Source organism: Onychostruthus taczanowskii, unplaced genomic scaffold (genome assembly GCF_017590055.1).
Source record: "Onychostruthus taczanowskii isolate IOZ18803 unplaced genomic scaffold, ASM1759005v1 scaffold21, whole genome shotgun sequence".
Classification (NCBI taxonomy): domain Eukaryota; kingdom Metazoa; phylum Chordata; class Aves; order Passeriformes; family Passeridae; genus Onychostruthus; species Onychostruthus taczanowskii.
The window spans coordinates 6367273-6382848 of record NW_024499351.1 but is presented as its reverse complement, the minus strand read 5'-3'; the positions used below and the strand labels follow the sequence as shown (position 1 = coordinate 6382848).

The 15576-nt window shown below is 35.8% G+C and overlaps 1 protein-coding gene across 1 annotated transcript in view; it reads left to right on the top strand.

Annotated features, from left to right (window-relative positions):
* TTC27 (tetratricopeptide repeat domain 27) overlaps positions 1–15576 on the top strand; it is a 112999-nt gene that overhangs the window by 77171 nt on the left and 20252 nt on the right. The window contains exons 11-13 of the mRNA XM_041404470.1: positions 3079–3174; positions 5314–5436; positions 11570–11797. Of these exons, the coding sequence (XP_041260404.1) occupies positions 3079–3174; positions 5314–5436; positions 11570–11797 (447 nt within the window). The remainder of the gene's footprint in view (positions 1–3078; positions 3175–5313; positions 5437–11569; positions 11798–15576) is intronic.

Sequence of the window (15576 nt, the reverse complement as noted above, 5' to 3'; positions counted from 1 at the left end):
GAAACTGTAAGGGTGTAATAGTATTTCCAGAGATTAAGCACAGAGATAAGGTCTGGCTAAAAAGAAAAAAAAGTTCTAACTCAGTCAGCCACTGAAGATAAGGATGGTAAAACATGTGGAGCGGATGAAGAGATTGAAATTTGGTCAGGCTTGAAGATCAAAGCTGATATTTTATCTTGAGGACCTTAGTGGTGTTGCACATATGTTGAACATACAAGCAAAGCAAGAATATACAGTGGGAATGAGCATAGGAAAATTATGTCCAAGGTGGGAAAGTCTATTACAAGCTTCATATACTTCAGATGTGGATAATTACCAGTTGAGATTGATTAGAAAAGTGATTAGACTGAGGTTGATAAGTAAAGTAATGAAAGCCCTACTGTGATAATTTGAAATTAGCATGGCATGCTTATCCCAAATAGGCTCCCTATCGTACTGCTTAATGTCAGAGCAGGCATTGGAGTGTGAGGTGGGAAAAACAGTGTAGTTTCTAGAGATGTCTTCTCCAGCTTTCATGTGGCAGTAGTGTAGTCTTTTCTCATGATACAAAATTCCATCAAAGCTGTCTGGTTTTGTTGTGTCCAGGCTGGCTTAACATGTCTCTGTGTTCAGGCTTTTGACTTTAGAACTCATTGCTGTGACAGGTTAAGCCTTGGGAAGAGGGTGTGTTACAGGGTGGGAGAGTAACCTGTTAACATTTTTAAATGTTGCCTGTGGAAGAACTCATATCATTTAGAATTGTGAATTTTAATTGGTCTCTGCTCCATTTCTATGTAACAACTTGCAAGGCAGGAATCTGAATCTTGAGTTAAACTAAGTCACAAAATCTTACATCTGACTGTGTTGAAAGTATTCTATATTTACATACTTTTTTATTACAATGTATTTATGTTGAAGGTTATTAATGAACAAGTCTGCTCACTTGATAGTGCTCACTTGTTGAATATATTGATTTATTGTTCTGTGATCTAATATCTGATAGATATTAGCTGTGTGATAATGGTAGAAGTCTCATTTTCTTGCCATTATACAGCCTAAATCTTATTTCTTCAAGCATTATTCAGAAACACAAAATTCAAAGTTTGAGTAACTTATTTTCTATATTTCAATAGTAGGCAGAACTCTCAGAGCTTATTTTTTCGATGTATTAAAGAGTGCATTATCCATAGATTTTTTAGGACTTCTAAATTCATTGCTATTTACTTTTTTTAAGGAATGTGTAATATTCATAAATTCTACCTTCATTTTCAATTTTGTTAGAACTCTGAACAGAGTACAGTACTGGGTTTGAGAAGGGGGAGAATTCTACTTGTTAACAATCATATTCTCCTCTAACACGTCACTTACATTTGGCTTTTCTGCTTGAGAAGTGTAGAAAAGATATGGCCACACATTTCAAAATAAAATACGTTCTTCTGAAAAAAATGTTTTCTTTGTATTTCAGTTTTTCTGTTGGAACACAGAAATTAGAAAAGCGGGAGACAAGAAGTTAAAACCCCAAAACTATTTTGATACACTTAAAACATTGCTTACCTTTAATTTCCTGTATTCCTCAAAAAATTATTTTGCAGAACATATTTAGGAGTTTCCTGCTTTTCTAAGGCTTAGAGCAATTACTGTTTTTAAATTTTTCAACTGTATTTTACTACATTGTTTGGTCTCAGAAAATGGGTACCCAAGGAATTGGACAATTTTTTGGTTTAATTTTTGTTGCAACAGAGTATAGAAAAATGTCCTTCTGGATTGCATTAGAACATTTCAGCAGAACTAAACCAGAGAAATGTAATGTATTATATAGCTTGTATTCAAATAACTTCTAAAATTAAATAATATTACTTTAAAAGTTTTATTTTTAACCTGAGTCTTCTGGTTTGCCTGAAACTGTGTAAAGGAATGCAATTTTATTAGTATGTCATTTTCCTTACTAGAAATACATCTCAGCCATTTGTTTGGCATAGCTTTCTGGATAATCTGTAGGAACAGGCTTCTGGAGACAATTTCATGAAAAAGAATGTGAATAAGATTAAATATGTGAAATATTAGTATTTAAAATTAGGAGGTTAAGCAACAATTAAAAAAAATTTAGAACCTAAATTATTGCTGCATGTTGTGATTTCTTATTAAAATAATGAAACCATTTAGTAAGTCCCATTAACATCAACAACAGTTGCAAGATGCTTAGGAGCTTGAATCACAGAATTGATTTTATGCAGCTGTCAGTTGCGTTATTGATATCAACAGCTGGGTTTAGAAAGAGAGAAAGAAGTGATCCTATCAATTTTTTCCCTTTACTTGGGAATCTTTGCATTCATTTTCAGAAAGCTGAGAAAATTCTGACCTGTGTAGCACCATGTGTAAGTCTTTGAGTTATTAAAGAGACTTTGATAGGTGAATCATGTGAGCACAAGTGATTTAATATTCCCTTATTTATACGCTGTCCTTAAATTTGCTACTTAATGGTGACTGGCATTTGAAGAGAGTTTCTCCCTTACCTTAAAATTTCTAACCACCTTTCTGGCTATAGCTGCCTTTAATATTGTGGGTTTTTTGCTATTGAATTTAAATAACTTCATATTGGATTTTCAGAGAAAAAAATAGTGGTGCAGTTTTTCTCTGTGAAAGTTACCATTCTCTTTCAAAGGGCTTCAGAAGAAAATATTTCAACAACCCATAGCTCCACCAAAAGAAAGAAAATAGCCTGAACTGAATTGTATGCCAAGTCACAATAATTTATTCTGTATTAGAACTGTTTCCAAAACCATGGTCCACTTTAATATGTTTGTCTTTCTCTTTTAAAAAAGAAATGTCATGCCTAAAGCACATCAATTTTGTCTTAGGGCAAAACAAACTTAAGTGAAATGCATTAGGCAGAGTCAGTACAATAGTTGATGCAGTTTGACTCTGAAAGTGTTTTACTTGGGATTTTAAATTTGATTCTTATTCCTAGTATTGATAACAGTTGATTATAATTTCTGCAGTATGTCAAAAATGCCTAGAATTCTGAGTACTTTGAATTTATGGGGGTTTTAGGTTGAGTAAATCTGAAATACTAAATTAGTATATGCTTTGCATTTACAGGCACTTGCAGACCAGTTTGAAAATACAAATACATCAGTGTCTGAACGCATGAAGATTTTCTACTGTTGTCAGGTGCCTCCACATTGGGCCATACAGGTGTGAAACAATCCCATTTCAATCTTTATTTCAGAGTCAGTTTACTTACAGGTGTGAAACAATCCCATTTCAATCTTTACTTCAGAGTCAGTGGTGGTTATTTTTGATGCTGCATCGCTCCAAAGTCAAGTGAGTGTGATGCATCTTTGAGTTGAAATTCTGTAGAAATAAAGACATAACCGAACATACACCAGGTGTTTCTGGAGAGAAGTAATGTTCTACAGTGCTCTGCTTTCAGATGTCTTCTTCTGACATGCACAGGAGTAAATACTTTTTAGTGCAATTCTTATTTACTTTCATTTTTCCTCCAGTACAAAGTAGACTAAAACTTGCAAACTTCAAAAATATCTCCTATTAAAATAAACTTGCCACTGTCTTACCTTTTATTACTGGTTTACTTATGCTATTGTTACTTGCATTTTTCTTGTATTTTAAAGTTCATTTTGGGAAGCTGATCATGGTGAAATCAGCTAGGTTGGGAGTCAATAGTATACTGAAGAGCTTGAGCTTAGAAAGCTTTTCTTTTGAGATAGTCCTCTCTTTTACTAGTAATGACAGGATTTTTTTATACCCATAACTACACTGTTCATCTTCATTTTCTAGTACAGAAATCTACACACTAAAGTCTTATCTGATGATGCTGTATTTAGCAAACTCAAGAAAACTGTTAACATTGCATACCTCCAAAGGTATTCATGTTGGTTTACTTTTAATGGTGTTTTATTCCTTTTTGATTTCTAATCTCACTGCATGTTGTTTTAACTAATCATAGCTTCTCCGAGCATTCTCAAGATTTTCTACATAACCTTTCAACAGCCACTTGCAATATAACCATCAAATATGGTTTTCATTTCCAGTTGTCAGAGTGGCATTTTCAATCCAAGCCAGTTTTCTAAGCCAAAGATAGAAATGTTAAAATAGGGATTTATAATGAAAGATGACTCAATCTTCTAGTCATAGTAATGAAGACACATTGCATATATAAATTTTACCAAATATAACTGAGCAAATTTAATTAAACATTAATGATATTTAGTTTTAGACAATGATAAAACTTTTTTTCTTTGGTGATTAATATCAAGCTAACAAAGATGTTTTCAGAGTTTGTTACATATTTGTATCAAAGAATTGTAGCCAGATGTTATTTTTTTTTTTTACTCCTAGTCTGTTCCCCTCTAGTAACTCCTTGGATTTGCAACAGATACTGAACCCAAACCAGTAAAGACAGGCTCATAACATATGTAGAGAATTTCACTGAGTCCATTCAGGATCACCAAATCCACTGCAGAGGTTAACTGTGTGTAGGGCGTAAGTAGCTGCCCATACACAGAATGCTCCCATTTATTTTTCAAATCTATTTGTCTCTCTGTAACACGTAGTGCATGTTACTCTTACTTCAAAGTTAAAACCTATTTGCAATTTTAATATTTTCTTAAAAAATAAAGACCAAAGATGACTTTTCAAAGTCATGAAAACATGCCATATTTGTTTTTGAATTGAAGACATTACTCACTTATTTTCATTAGTACACTGAAATAATAGCTGAATTTGAAATAACAAAGTGGCTGACTGAACTGTGAGGAAAACTCAAATAGGGAATTGAACCTAAACTTAAATCCAATATTGGTTTTTGTAAAAACCAGCCCCATTTGGCAGTGGCTGTTTGGGACAGTGATTTCTCACAGCTACTGAACAGAATTGTATCAGAGTCTTTCTCTCCATCTTTGTTTCTCCACAGGTGCAGATTACTGTGACAAAGCATTGCTAGAAGGGGCTTTAATTCCCTTCCTTGGCCTCTGTTTCCCACTCGGCATTCCCAACATCCTGCTGCAGCTGTTCTCCAGCCACATGGGCCTCATTTAAGGGCTGGAAGTTCATCTCTGTCAATTCATTCTTGCCATGTCCATTTCTATTTTTGTATTATATTGTTAAATTGTTCAAAGCACAACCATTTTTATTCAGTTGGTGGAGGGGTTTTTGAGGTATATACACTGTTTAAGGCTCCAACCTGAAGTTTCAGGAGAATAATTCCGTATTATCTGTCTGCTTCTTGTTGATGTCAGAAATGCCTCTAACATCTTCTTAAACTGTAGGCCTTATTTGCTGCTTTCAGTTACCTGGAATTTCTTGTCTTTCCAGTGCCAGCTCGCAAACTTACTCTTTGAGCTGGGATGCACCAGCTCTGCCTTACAAATATTCGAGGAGCTGGAAATGTGGGAAGATGCAGTAATCTGCTATGAAAGAGCAGGACAACATGGAAAGGTAAGAAAAATGTCTTATGCAGCTGAGATCCCATCTTGAAATAGCATCTGAAAGGTGAAGGACTGTCTGGCTTTAGCTGGCAAATCACTAATGACCCTCACTTCTACAGGGGTGTCATCATAGGAAAATCTGCTTAGGAAAAATGGACACATAAGAGCTTGTCATAACCTGTGAATGCTAAAAGAATTGGCTTGGAGTAATAGCCACATGGAATAGGAATTGGTAAATAAGAAGCAACCTGAGATGCAAAGAAGATTGTGATAGTGATCCTTGAAAATATTCAAGGATAATTGTATTAACTACTATGGATAAACAGCAGTGTGGGCATTTCAGGAAAGTTGTAGCAGTCATTCATGGTGGAGTCTTGGAACTTTGTCTGGAGGAGATAATACTTTTCTTTCCCACTAGATTTCAAACTATTAGCTGTAGTTTTTAAAAACACTTTAAATAGAGTAACATCAGTGTTTGATGTATGTAATTGCTTAATATTAACATATTCAAATTACAGAATCAAACACTTGAGATAAGAAGTGGTGTAAGATTAAAAGACTTGTTAAGTCTGTGTTGATGTTTTCCTGAACTTCTCCATCATTTCTTTAGCACTGCTACCACTGTGTGTAATCAACTCAAAAGACAATTAAAAGCCATCACCTAACTGCATAGTAGTGACATAACTGTTTAAAATTGTTGGCAACAGGCTATATTAGCCTTCCTATTGTTGATTATTTTGCTTTTACTATTAGAGCAATGGCAGGAAGATTTTAGAAAATCATACCTGGAAGCAATGCCTACTTGTATGTAACTTTAACTGTTCTCTTTCTGGTGCAAACTCTCACACAGGCTGTAGCAGGAACTTATGCTATCAAGCAGTGTTTTCAGAATTTATGTAGATATTCAGAAATACCAAATTTCAGACAAAAATAGGGTTTTTTCTTTTTTTCCCTTCCTTTCCCTCTGTTTGGTGTGTGGTAGCTCTAAATGTGTGGATGTACATGTGCCTTTACGATACCACAAGCACAACATTATGGTCTAATATAATTTAAGCTTAATGACTAGAGATATATAATTTCAATTGATAGAAAAAAAGCAGAATGCCTTATACTTACATGCTTTTTTCTAATAGTCATGCACCAAAGCTTATATTTTGTTCATTATAAACTGGCAGATATGTCTTGCTGGCAAATTCTGTGCCACATTATGCATGCCTTGGGGATAGCATGCTAATATCACAATCTTCTCAGTACAGTGGAGAAATAGAGGTCAATATTTTCCATTTCCTGGAAATGCATTCTGTCCTAGTTACATTCACAAACTGCCCTTAGGGAGTTATGAAAATGGCACTCAGAGAATAGGACAGGATATCTGACACAGGAAACTGCTTAGAAATGCTTTCAGAATGAGGGATTGTGCTGTGCTTTGAAAAAGAGAAAATGCTGTGTAAGTATGAAATAACAGAATTGCTGGAAGAAAGCTAGTTTTGGACCAAAAAAGACAGAAAATTAGAAACATGTAGCTGTGCACTGAGCGGAATGAATATCTGTGCTCTTTATTGCAAAGTGTTCAGAGTGTGAACTGCTTATATTTACGAAAAGTGTTTTGATGTTATTAAATTAAACCTGGTAGTTATTTTTGTAGAAATGCACAAAAATCTACTGGAGTAGTATGTTGGCCACTAGATGGTCAAATCATTAATGGACTTAGCATATATCTGTGCAAAAGAACAAACTCTATTTAATAAACTTCTCTATGTTTTTCATTCACAAATGCTTTTATGTAGAAAACCTGAATTTAAATCCTGAAAAATCCAATAAAACTGCTAAATATCAGCAATACCAATATGATTACTTACACTTCAAAGTAAGTTTCCTCCTATTTTGGAATTACCTGCTGATAAAGAAACAGAGCATATAGATAAGGCCATGTGAAGCTCCACATTGTCCTGTTAGAAGATATGTCATTCATTTAGTTATAACAGGGCCATGTAGCAGTACAAAATTTACAGAGTAGGATGTTACTAACATTTAGGAAACTTTTTTGAGGATTTGTTACTGTTACTAGATATGGCTCTGTATTCATTTGTTTTATAACCTGAACAAAAGTAGTCGGAACTAATATTATTACATGAGTCAACAGAAGACTAATAGAGTGCCAAGCAATGAGCAAAATGGCACAGAGAAAAACTATTACAAAACCTGAATGCACAGTATATTGAGAGTTGCTGTGGCTTTCTCACTGAAGTATTTTACTCATTGTATCCCATTAACAGACTTGTTGCAAAAGGAGACATCTCTGTGTGTATAGTGAGAACTGGTGTTGAAAAGTGCCCCCTCCCTTCTTTTAACTGTGAGAAGTACCCAGAGGTCTCAAGAGTATTATTAACATTGGACAACTCTGTCTAAGGTGTAAGAGGTCTCTTCCACCTAACAATGGTACTATTTCCCTGCTAAAAGAAAAAGAAAGGGTGAATGAGAGATGTGACTTTTCAGTTCTTCCACTTGAAGGCCTTTCTCCCTTGCAAGAGCTCTGTAACATGGTAGCTGCTGACCTTTGATAGATTAGTGAGATCAGCCATTTGGCATCAGATGGATATTCCATCTTACAGCAGCCTGTTTTCAGCCTTATCTGCATTCCATCATCTCATGAGAGTATACAGCATGATACAGAGTCTGGTTTTAGACCAACACATCCCAGCAAACCATGTTCTACAGGGTTATTTTTCTTGTGTTGCATGGCACCGATACCTCAAAACATTTGAATGAGGAAACAATTATGGCAAGAACTCAAAAGCCCGCCTTTAAAGTCAGGTACATTTTCCCCGATGTGACACAGTACTACACTGATTAGTGCCTGAGCTCATTCAAGAACTTGATTAATTTCCACTATATATAGTAATAATCATAGAAGGCAGGTAAGCATTCCTATATGTGGTTACAAAGCTAAGAAAGAGGAGCAAATGTGTCACCCAGGCTCTTGCATTAAATTACAGGGAAGATGAAAGCCAAAGAGCTTTCCTTTTCTCTCATTGCCTTTTTCCATGCTCCTCTGTACTGCTTCTTCATGCTACTTCTCTGTTAGCCAAGCAAATTATGTGCAAGCAGAAAAATTACTGTTTAGGAAATACTTTGAACTAGCAAAGGAATTAATTGTAAAATAGTAGAACTGCTAGATCAGTGAAAAGTGAGGCTAATAGGGTCTTTTAGGAAATGTATAAAATTAAAATATGGGAATGCATGGATGGGATGACAAGTGGAAATTTAGGGTTGGGAAGCCAGATGCAGGATGCATCATGAACTTGGTGTCCTGGAGTCTGTGTAGTGAGTAATGAAAAGGCACCACCTTTTGTTTAAACTAGGCACCTCTTTTCTGATTAGACATTTTTGTTGCCTGTTTAATTCCCATACCACTTGTAGTAGTTTAGAAGACAAGATAAGAGACAAAATCTTTCTTGTGTTTAAATCAACTGACTTTTGAGGTTAGTATTGAATTCCCTCTGGTGCAGACTGTGCTGTGAAAAACCAGTGTTGTTATAAATGCACCTGATTCACTCAGTGAGGATTATACAGCTTTTTTTTTAAGTTATATTTTAATTGATAATTTTCATATAAAATCTTTCTAAATTTAGTTATAACTTTTAGTTATAAACATGCTTATTAGTAATTAATATCCCTTTAATGAGTAAGGTGGCTGTATTTCTTTTACTTATGTTACATGCACTGTATGAAAGGTATTTTTTATCATATTTGTTATTAAGGAAAGATTTGTTTTTGCAGAAGCAGGGTTCTTAGCAAAGATTAAATGTGATTTTTTAAAAAACATTTTACCACAAAGTTAGGAGAAAGGATTTTTCTCGTTCTTTCTTTTTCCCGCCCCCACAAAATCCTAGGCAAAATGAGAAATCCAGTTTTTGAGTATTATCTGGTTTTGTAGAAGGCAAATATTTTGATAACACAGGGGTTTTCTTTTAGTTTGATCTTCGTACTAATCTTTAAGATTTAAGTAATAAAAATGTTTGCAACATGCCAGAGAGGTGATCAGATAGCTAATCAGATGAAGAAAAAGTCAGACTTCTGCTTATTTAACTCTCTGTTTTATCTTTGTGCTGAAGTATTTATGTTGGCAATGAATTCTTGTAAGCTTAGACCAGAACATGGTGTTTTTATGCTCTTAAATGTGAAACACCATTAGTGAGTGGTTGTCTTTCCAGTCTAGGCATTGCCACATGATAGCAATCTGAGCTTGGGAGTGCCCTGCAGAGGAAGTGGTGAAGATGCATCTTGCAATGCACTTTTCTCCTTGTGTCTCCTTATACACCAACATTTCAGTCTTGCTTCTCAATGTGAATGGGAAAAAACCTCACCTTATATTTTGGTGTCTAATGTGGTTACTGCAAAAAATCAGCTCTCTCTGCTCTAGAAGAGAAAAATCTTCTGTAATGTCTGTTACTAATATGTTACAGCAACTAGTGGAGGCAGTAAAGAGGAAGTAAACTGCACTTTAACCAGATCTCTGGAAGCCAGGCTGAATGGGGCTTTGATTAACCTGGTCTCATGGAAAGTGTCCCTGCTCGTGGCATGGGGGCTGGAATTAGATGATACTCAAATTCCCTTCCAAACTAAACTGCTCTATGATTCTCTAAGTACAGTCTTCTAGTTAGGCAAGATTTTTCTACTGCTTTGGCTGGGCTAATTATATAGGTTTAATAATAGTTTCTGAGTTGAGTTTTAGATAGCTGCTTCACAGGCAATTAAAAACACTTGCTGTCAAGTTATTTACCTAATAATTTGCCACCAATTTTCTTCTTGATGGGATTCTATTTTTGCTAATTTTAATATTCTTCTAGAAATCTAAACTCTTCTTCACACTTGTGCACTTGAAATATTTGTAGACTTTACTGTTACTTTACAAAAATAATAGTAAGAATGAGATGCTAAAATTGCTATGCATTAAATATTTCAAAACAAGGTAAACCAAGCATTTTTCTGAACATGATTTTCAGATAGATTTGATGAATTTTACTGATTGTAGTAAAAGACTTTGCTTCTCTGAAGATCATCTGAAGGTCAATGAAAGCAATTCTTATGCAAGAAAAGCAGTAATAATTTAGATGCAGAGATGATATCAGGTATCCTTTCAGGTAAACGAGCTATGATGGAAGAATTACTGAAGTTACAATGTTGAACTTTGATTCTGTGGCAGGCAGTGTTGGATCTTTCTTGATTTAGATAGTTCAAGTAGATATTTTCTAAGAGAAAAATGACATTGATCTGAATTGTGTATGTTACGTTTTTGCGGTGGGGGACTGAGGTAACAGCTCCATATGAACAACCGATCATCTGTCCAGTGTATTTATGTTTTCAAAAAGCCACAGAAAGCAGACTATCTCTTATTTAAAAGAGAAACAATAATTTCTAATTGTTAGATCAAAGATAGTAGCCCCGAAAAAATAGCTTTTGAAAGGTTGTTACAGCCCATAATAGACGTCTGGAACACACAGACTGCGACTTTTTTTTCATCAAGCTGTATATGTTTCAAATATATTTTATTTCAAATGTTTAGATAAACTTACAATTTCTACATCTTAAGCAGAAGCATAGCATTTCCACAACCAACAGTGTGAAAGTCGATGTGAGACACGACAGGATGGAAATTATTATTTTCAGAAAAGGGCAATTGGAGAAAAGGCAAGGAGAGTCGTTGCAGGATTACTTACTAGGACATGTAAAAAAACTATAAACTTCTAGGATTGCAGATACCTTGATGGTGCTGGTATTTCATTGCTGTGAATTAGATGTAGGCTTGATGTTCAGGACTGATACTTGTTCTTGGGACAGAATACATACCTAAGATGTAAAGAAAGGAGTAAGCTCTTTCTTGTTTTTATGGTTTAATTTTCCTTGGTGTGTTAAACCAAAAGCCACCATATTATGCTGAAGTATTTTTTAAACATCACTTTGGAACCAGATTCTTTCTAGACTTTATCTTTGGTGCTGTGTTGGATGAAGATACTGTTTCCTTACTAGCCCTACTTCTTAATCTTCAGCTAATGACTGCAAGGTGCTAAAGCAGGATTTGTTCAGGTAGGTAATTAACTGAAAATAAATTGTCTCATTATGTGTTGATTTCTCTTTAACAGGCAGAAGAAATACTCAGGCGGGAGTTGGAGAAGAAGGAAACACCAGCATTATATTGTTTGCTTGGTGATGTTCTGAAAGACCACCAGTATTACGACAAGGCCTGGGAGCTCTCCAGGCACCGCAGCGCCCGCGCCCAGCGCTCCAAAGGCCTCCTCCATCTCCGCAACCGGGAATTCAGGGAATGCGTGGAGTGCTTCGAACGTTCAGTACAGATCAACCCCATGCAGGTTGGGAAATTACACACACACGGCTATGGTTTTAGTTCATGTGTTCGGTTTTGAATGATGACACTTCTTTAAAAGACGGTTCTGTGCATAGTTACCAAAATAAGAGTTTATTATTATTCTTAGCAAAATTTTCACCATGTACTTGGAAAACTGGCTAAAAATGGTAGTAGGAAATGAAGACATCCTTTTGCATCCAGGTCTTTGCATGCACATAAATCTTTGCCTGTAGAGCTCTTTCAAAGAGATGAAGCCACTGCAAATTAATAATTACCATTACATAAATTATGAACAAGGTATAAAGCAAAACAGTTACAAGAGGAATGCAAATTTTAATGAAAATTTCCCTTTGCCCTATCTGAGTTTGCCCTGGCTTTGAGTTACAAATTCTCATCTCTGTATTTCACAGAAATGTTTTTCGAGTGTTCTGGTCTGTCTTGTTCTGGAGTCACTGAGAAGCACTGTGTTATGCTTGTGATGACAGTTGCTTTTAGTACAACAACGCATCAAAATTGAAACCACAATGGAAAGAGTTCTCTTGATGAAGCTGGTTTCTCTTGCTGATCTTTGAAAGCTATTCTGCAGACAACTTTTGTAATCTTGTTTCAGTTTCTCAGCCACTAGATCCCCTCCCAGTAAGGTTCACCCTGTGGAAGGTCTTCAGAAGTTAAAAAAGCTTTCTGGTTGTTTATGTATATAAACTGTGCTACTCATAGCCATTTCTAGGTCCATGCAAAAACAGGGTATTCCTCCTTCTGTTCATTGCCCCTCAAAGAACACTGCTGAAGCTGCTGTTTTAAGTTCCATGTGACTAACTGGACTTTTGATTTAGAAAAAATTTAAGTGCCTCCAGCCTTTCAAGTCATTTTCATGAAGCTTTTTTGGTATTTTGCTGATGTATTTTATTCCAATAAATCAGAGTCCTATTCTTATTCAAATGAACTCCAGATAACTTATAAACATATTTAGAATGGAAAATAAAATGACCAAAAATGCCAGCAAAATATATGTTACTCAGATAGGAATTTTATTTAAATCAAGAGGATTTCCAGATAATAAAGGGCTTCAGGAGATGGCCTACAGGGATCAAAACTGAGAAATATTCTGCTGAAATGCTTTTTTATTTTGTATCCTTTCCAAATGAAGTTTAGAATGAAAGGAAATCCAAGAAAAATAGGCCAGTCCATATAGGAAAGTGAACATTTCCTCCTCTTGTTGCTTAGGAAGCTCTTTTTAAGATTCAGTTGAATTGTTTCAAACAAACAGATTGAGCAGCTAGATAGTGCAGATTGACATAACCGTCTCCTAAATTCTGTCTTTATTCTGTGACTACAGAAATGAATTGTTTCCCATTCTAAGGCATCTTGTGGGTCAAAAGCAGAGTGGAAATTGATTCTAAGTGCAAGGATGACTTTACCACAAGAAAAATAATAATTAATGAAATTATTAACTTATTCCCAGAATTGTGAATAATTTATCAGGTAAACAAAGACTCCCTGTTACAAAGAAATTCTAACTTTTTGTGGTTATTAAAAACCTTTCTGAAAGAAGAGATTTTTAGATTGCATCAAGTAATTCCCCAAAATATGTAATGGATAAAATAATTCTTTCTCAACCCTCCTTTAATCTTGTGTACTTTTTAGCCAGCTGTTCAAGTGTAGTTGAAATCTTTGAGGTAGGTGTTTGCTATATAAGACAATCACTCTCTCAGTCTTTGGGCAGTCCACAAAGAAATGAAAGCCTTGCAGTTCCAAACCTGGAACTTGTGTTCATTAGCACTGCTGCTCACGGAGTTGCTTGTTCTAGTACACGACTGTGGATGACAGACGCGTTTCTCCTGTACTTTCACTATGAGCATCTTGCAAGGCTTGACAAACAATTCCAGAGGTCAAAGAGCTCACACAGTCAGTTCTCCAGTGGTGAAAGCCTGCACAGTTCAGAAGTGAGTCTGTGCTGCTGTTGCTTATTACATTTATAAGATATGCAGTGACTGTTTTTCCTCCCAGCCTTTACAGAAGCACTGTTTAACTTGTATCCTGAGCTATAAAATTGGAACTAACCTTCAATTTCATACTTGATCACTCTGGTCTCTGCCTCCGCTTTTCCTGTCCAGAAGTTACTGAACTAAAAAGAATATAAAGGGGAGTTAAAGAGACAGCAGCCATGTGGGAGTGCTGGTGGACAAAAGAGCCTTAAGAAATTAGATTGACTGTATGGTTATTTACTATTAGGATTGCTGTCTAAAATTTGGGAAACATAGTTTTCTCGTCATGTGGAGTTTCTTCCTTGATTGATGAGTTTATGAATCATGAAAGTGACAGGTTGACAATGCTGAAAAGTAGGTTTTCATGTTTGCCCAGGCCAGATGTAGTTGCTAATTCTATCTTCACCTCTTTATCCACATGCTCCAGGGATGGGCTATCCACTTACACCCTCGTAAGCAAAAGTTTGTTCAGTTCTTTTCTCAGTATCGTGACGCTTGCCCACCAGCCTGCTGGGTCTGACAAAGATCAATGTCATGTGTTTGTATTCTAAACTTTGAAGCAGATTAACTATAAATTTAATGGCGGTTAAGTCAGGAACAGATATTAGTTGAGTTTCAGAGACAGGAAAATGAGTTTGAAGTGGAGAGAACTGTAAGAATGTTTGCTACAGTTTGCAATTAGTTTGTAGAGGTGAAAGCTGCTTGTGTATGAGCCAACAGTGTTATCCTCAACCTTGTAAAATCCCTGATTAAAAAAAAATGAAATTAATGTTTTTGTGTTTAAATATTTGTTATGATTTCCGAAGGAGAACCTGAATTATCTGAGTTAGTTTCTTCAGGACTACTACCCAAAACAGGAGAGAATATAAACATTAAACAGACATCTCAAGAAATAATATGTTGTTTCACAATACGGAGTTAATGTAACCTGGTTTTCCATCTTCCATTTCCCCACTTCTTTCCCTCTCAAAAAAACTTCTCTAGAAAAATTAGGTGGGTTTTTTTGACCTTGGCATATAGAATGGAGAAATATCTGAATTTCTTGCAGTAGAGTAGTAGTACCTGTACTGATTTTGCAACATGTTATAAAATGTCCTGTTTTGTTTTGACTGCATGCATTTAAAAAGCATAATGCTGTCAGAAAATGTTATGTTAATGTATTTAGGTTTTAATAATTTTCTGAATTATGAAACTTTTATAAAAAGTAATACTGGTTAGCTTGCAGCTCTTTGGGAATTAACCATGTGGCAAATCAGGAATTTGCTGTTGAAGAGCTATGAAAATTTATGCCATCATCTGATATTATTTAGAGTAGAACAGACTATTTCAATTGGAAGGGACCTACAATGATCACCTGGTCCAACTGCTGATCAGCTCAGGGCTGACCAAATTAAAGCACATTTTTAAGGGCATTCACCACATGCCTGTTAAACACCTGGCAGCCTTGGGGCATCAGCAACCTTTGGGAAGATTTGTTCCAGTGTCTAACCACCCTGTAGGTAAAGAAATGCTTCCTAATATCCAGACTAAACCTGCCCTGGTGCAGCCTTGTACCATTCCCATGCATCATACCACTGGACAGCAGTTCTGTGTGAGCCAGCAGTGAGCCCTGGCAGCCAAAAGGGCAGCAAATCCTGGGATGCATCAAATGCAGCGCAACCAGCAGGTCAAAAGAAGGGATTATCCTGCTGTCTGCAGTTCTCACCTTGAGCACTGTGTGCAGTTCTGAGCCCCATGATTTCAGAAAGATGTGAACATCCTTGAAAGCGTCTAAAGGAGGTCTACAAAGCTGGGAAGA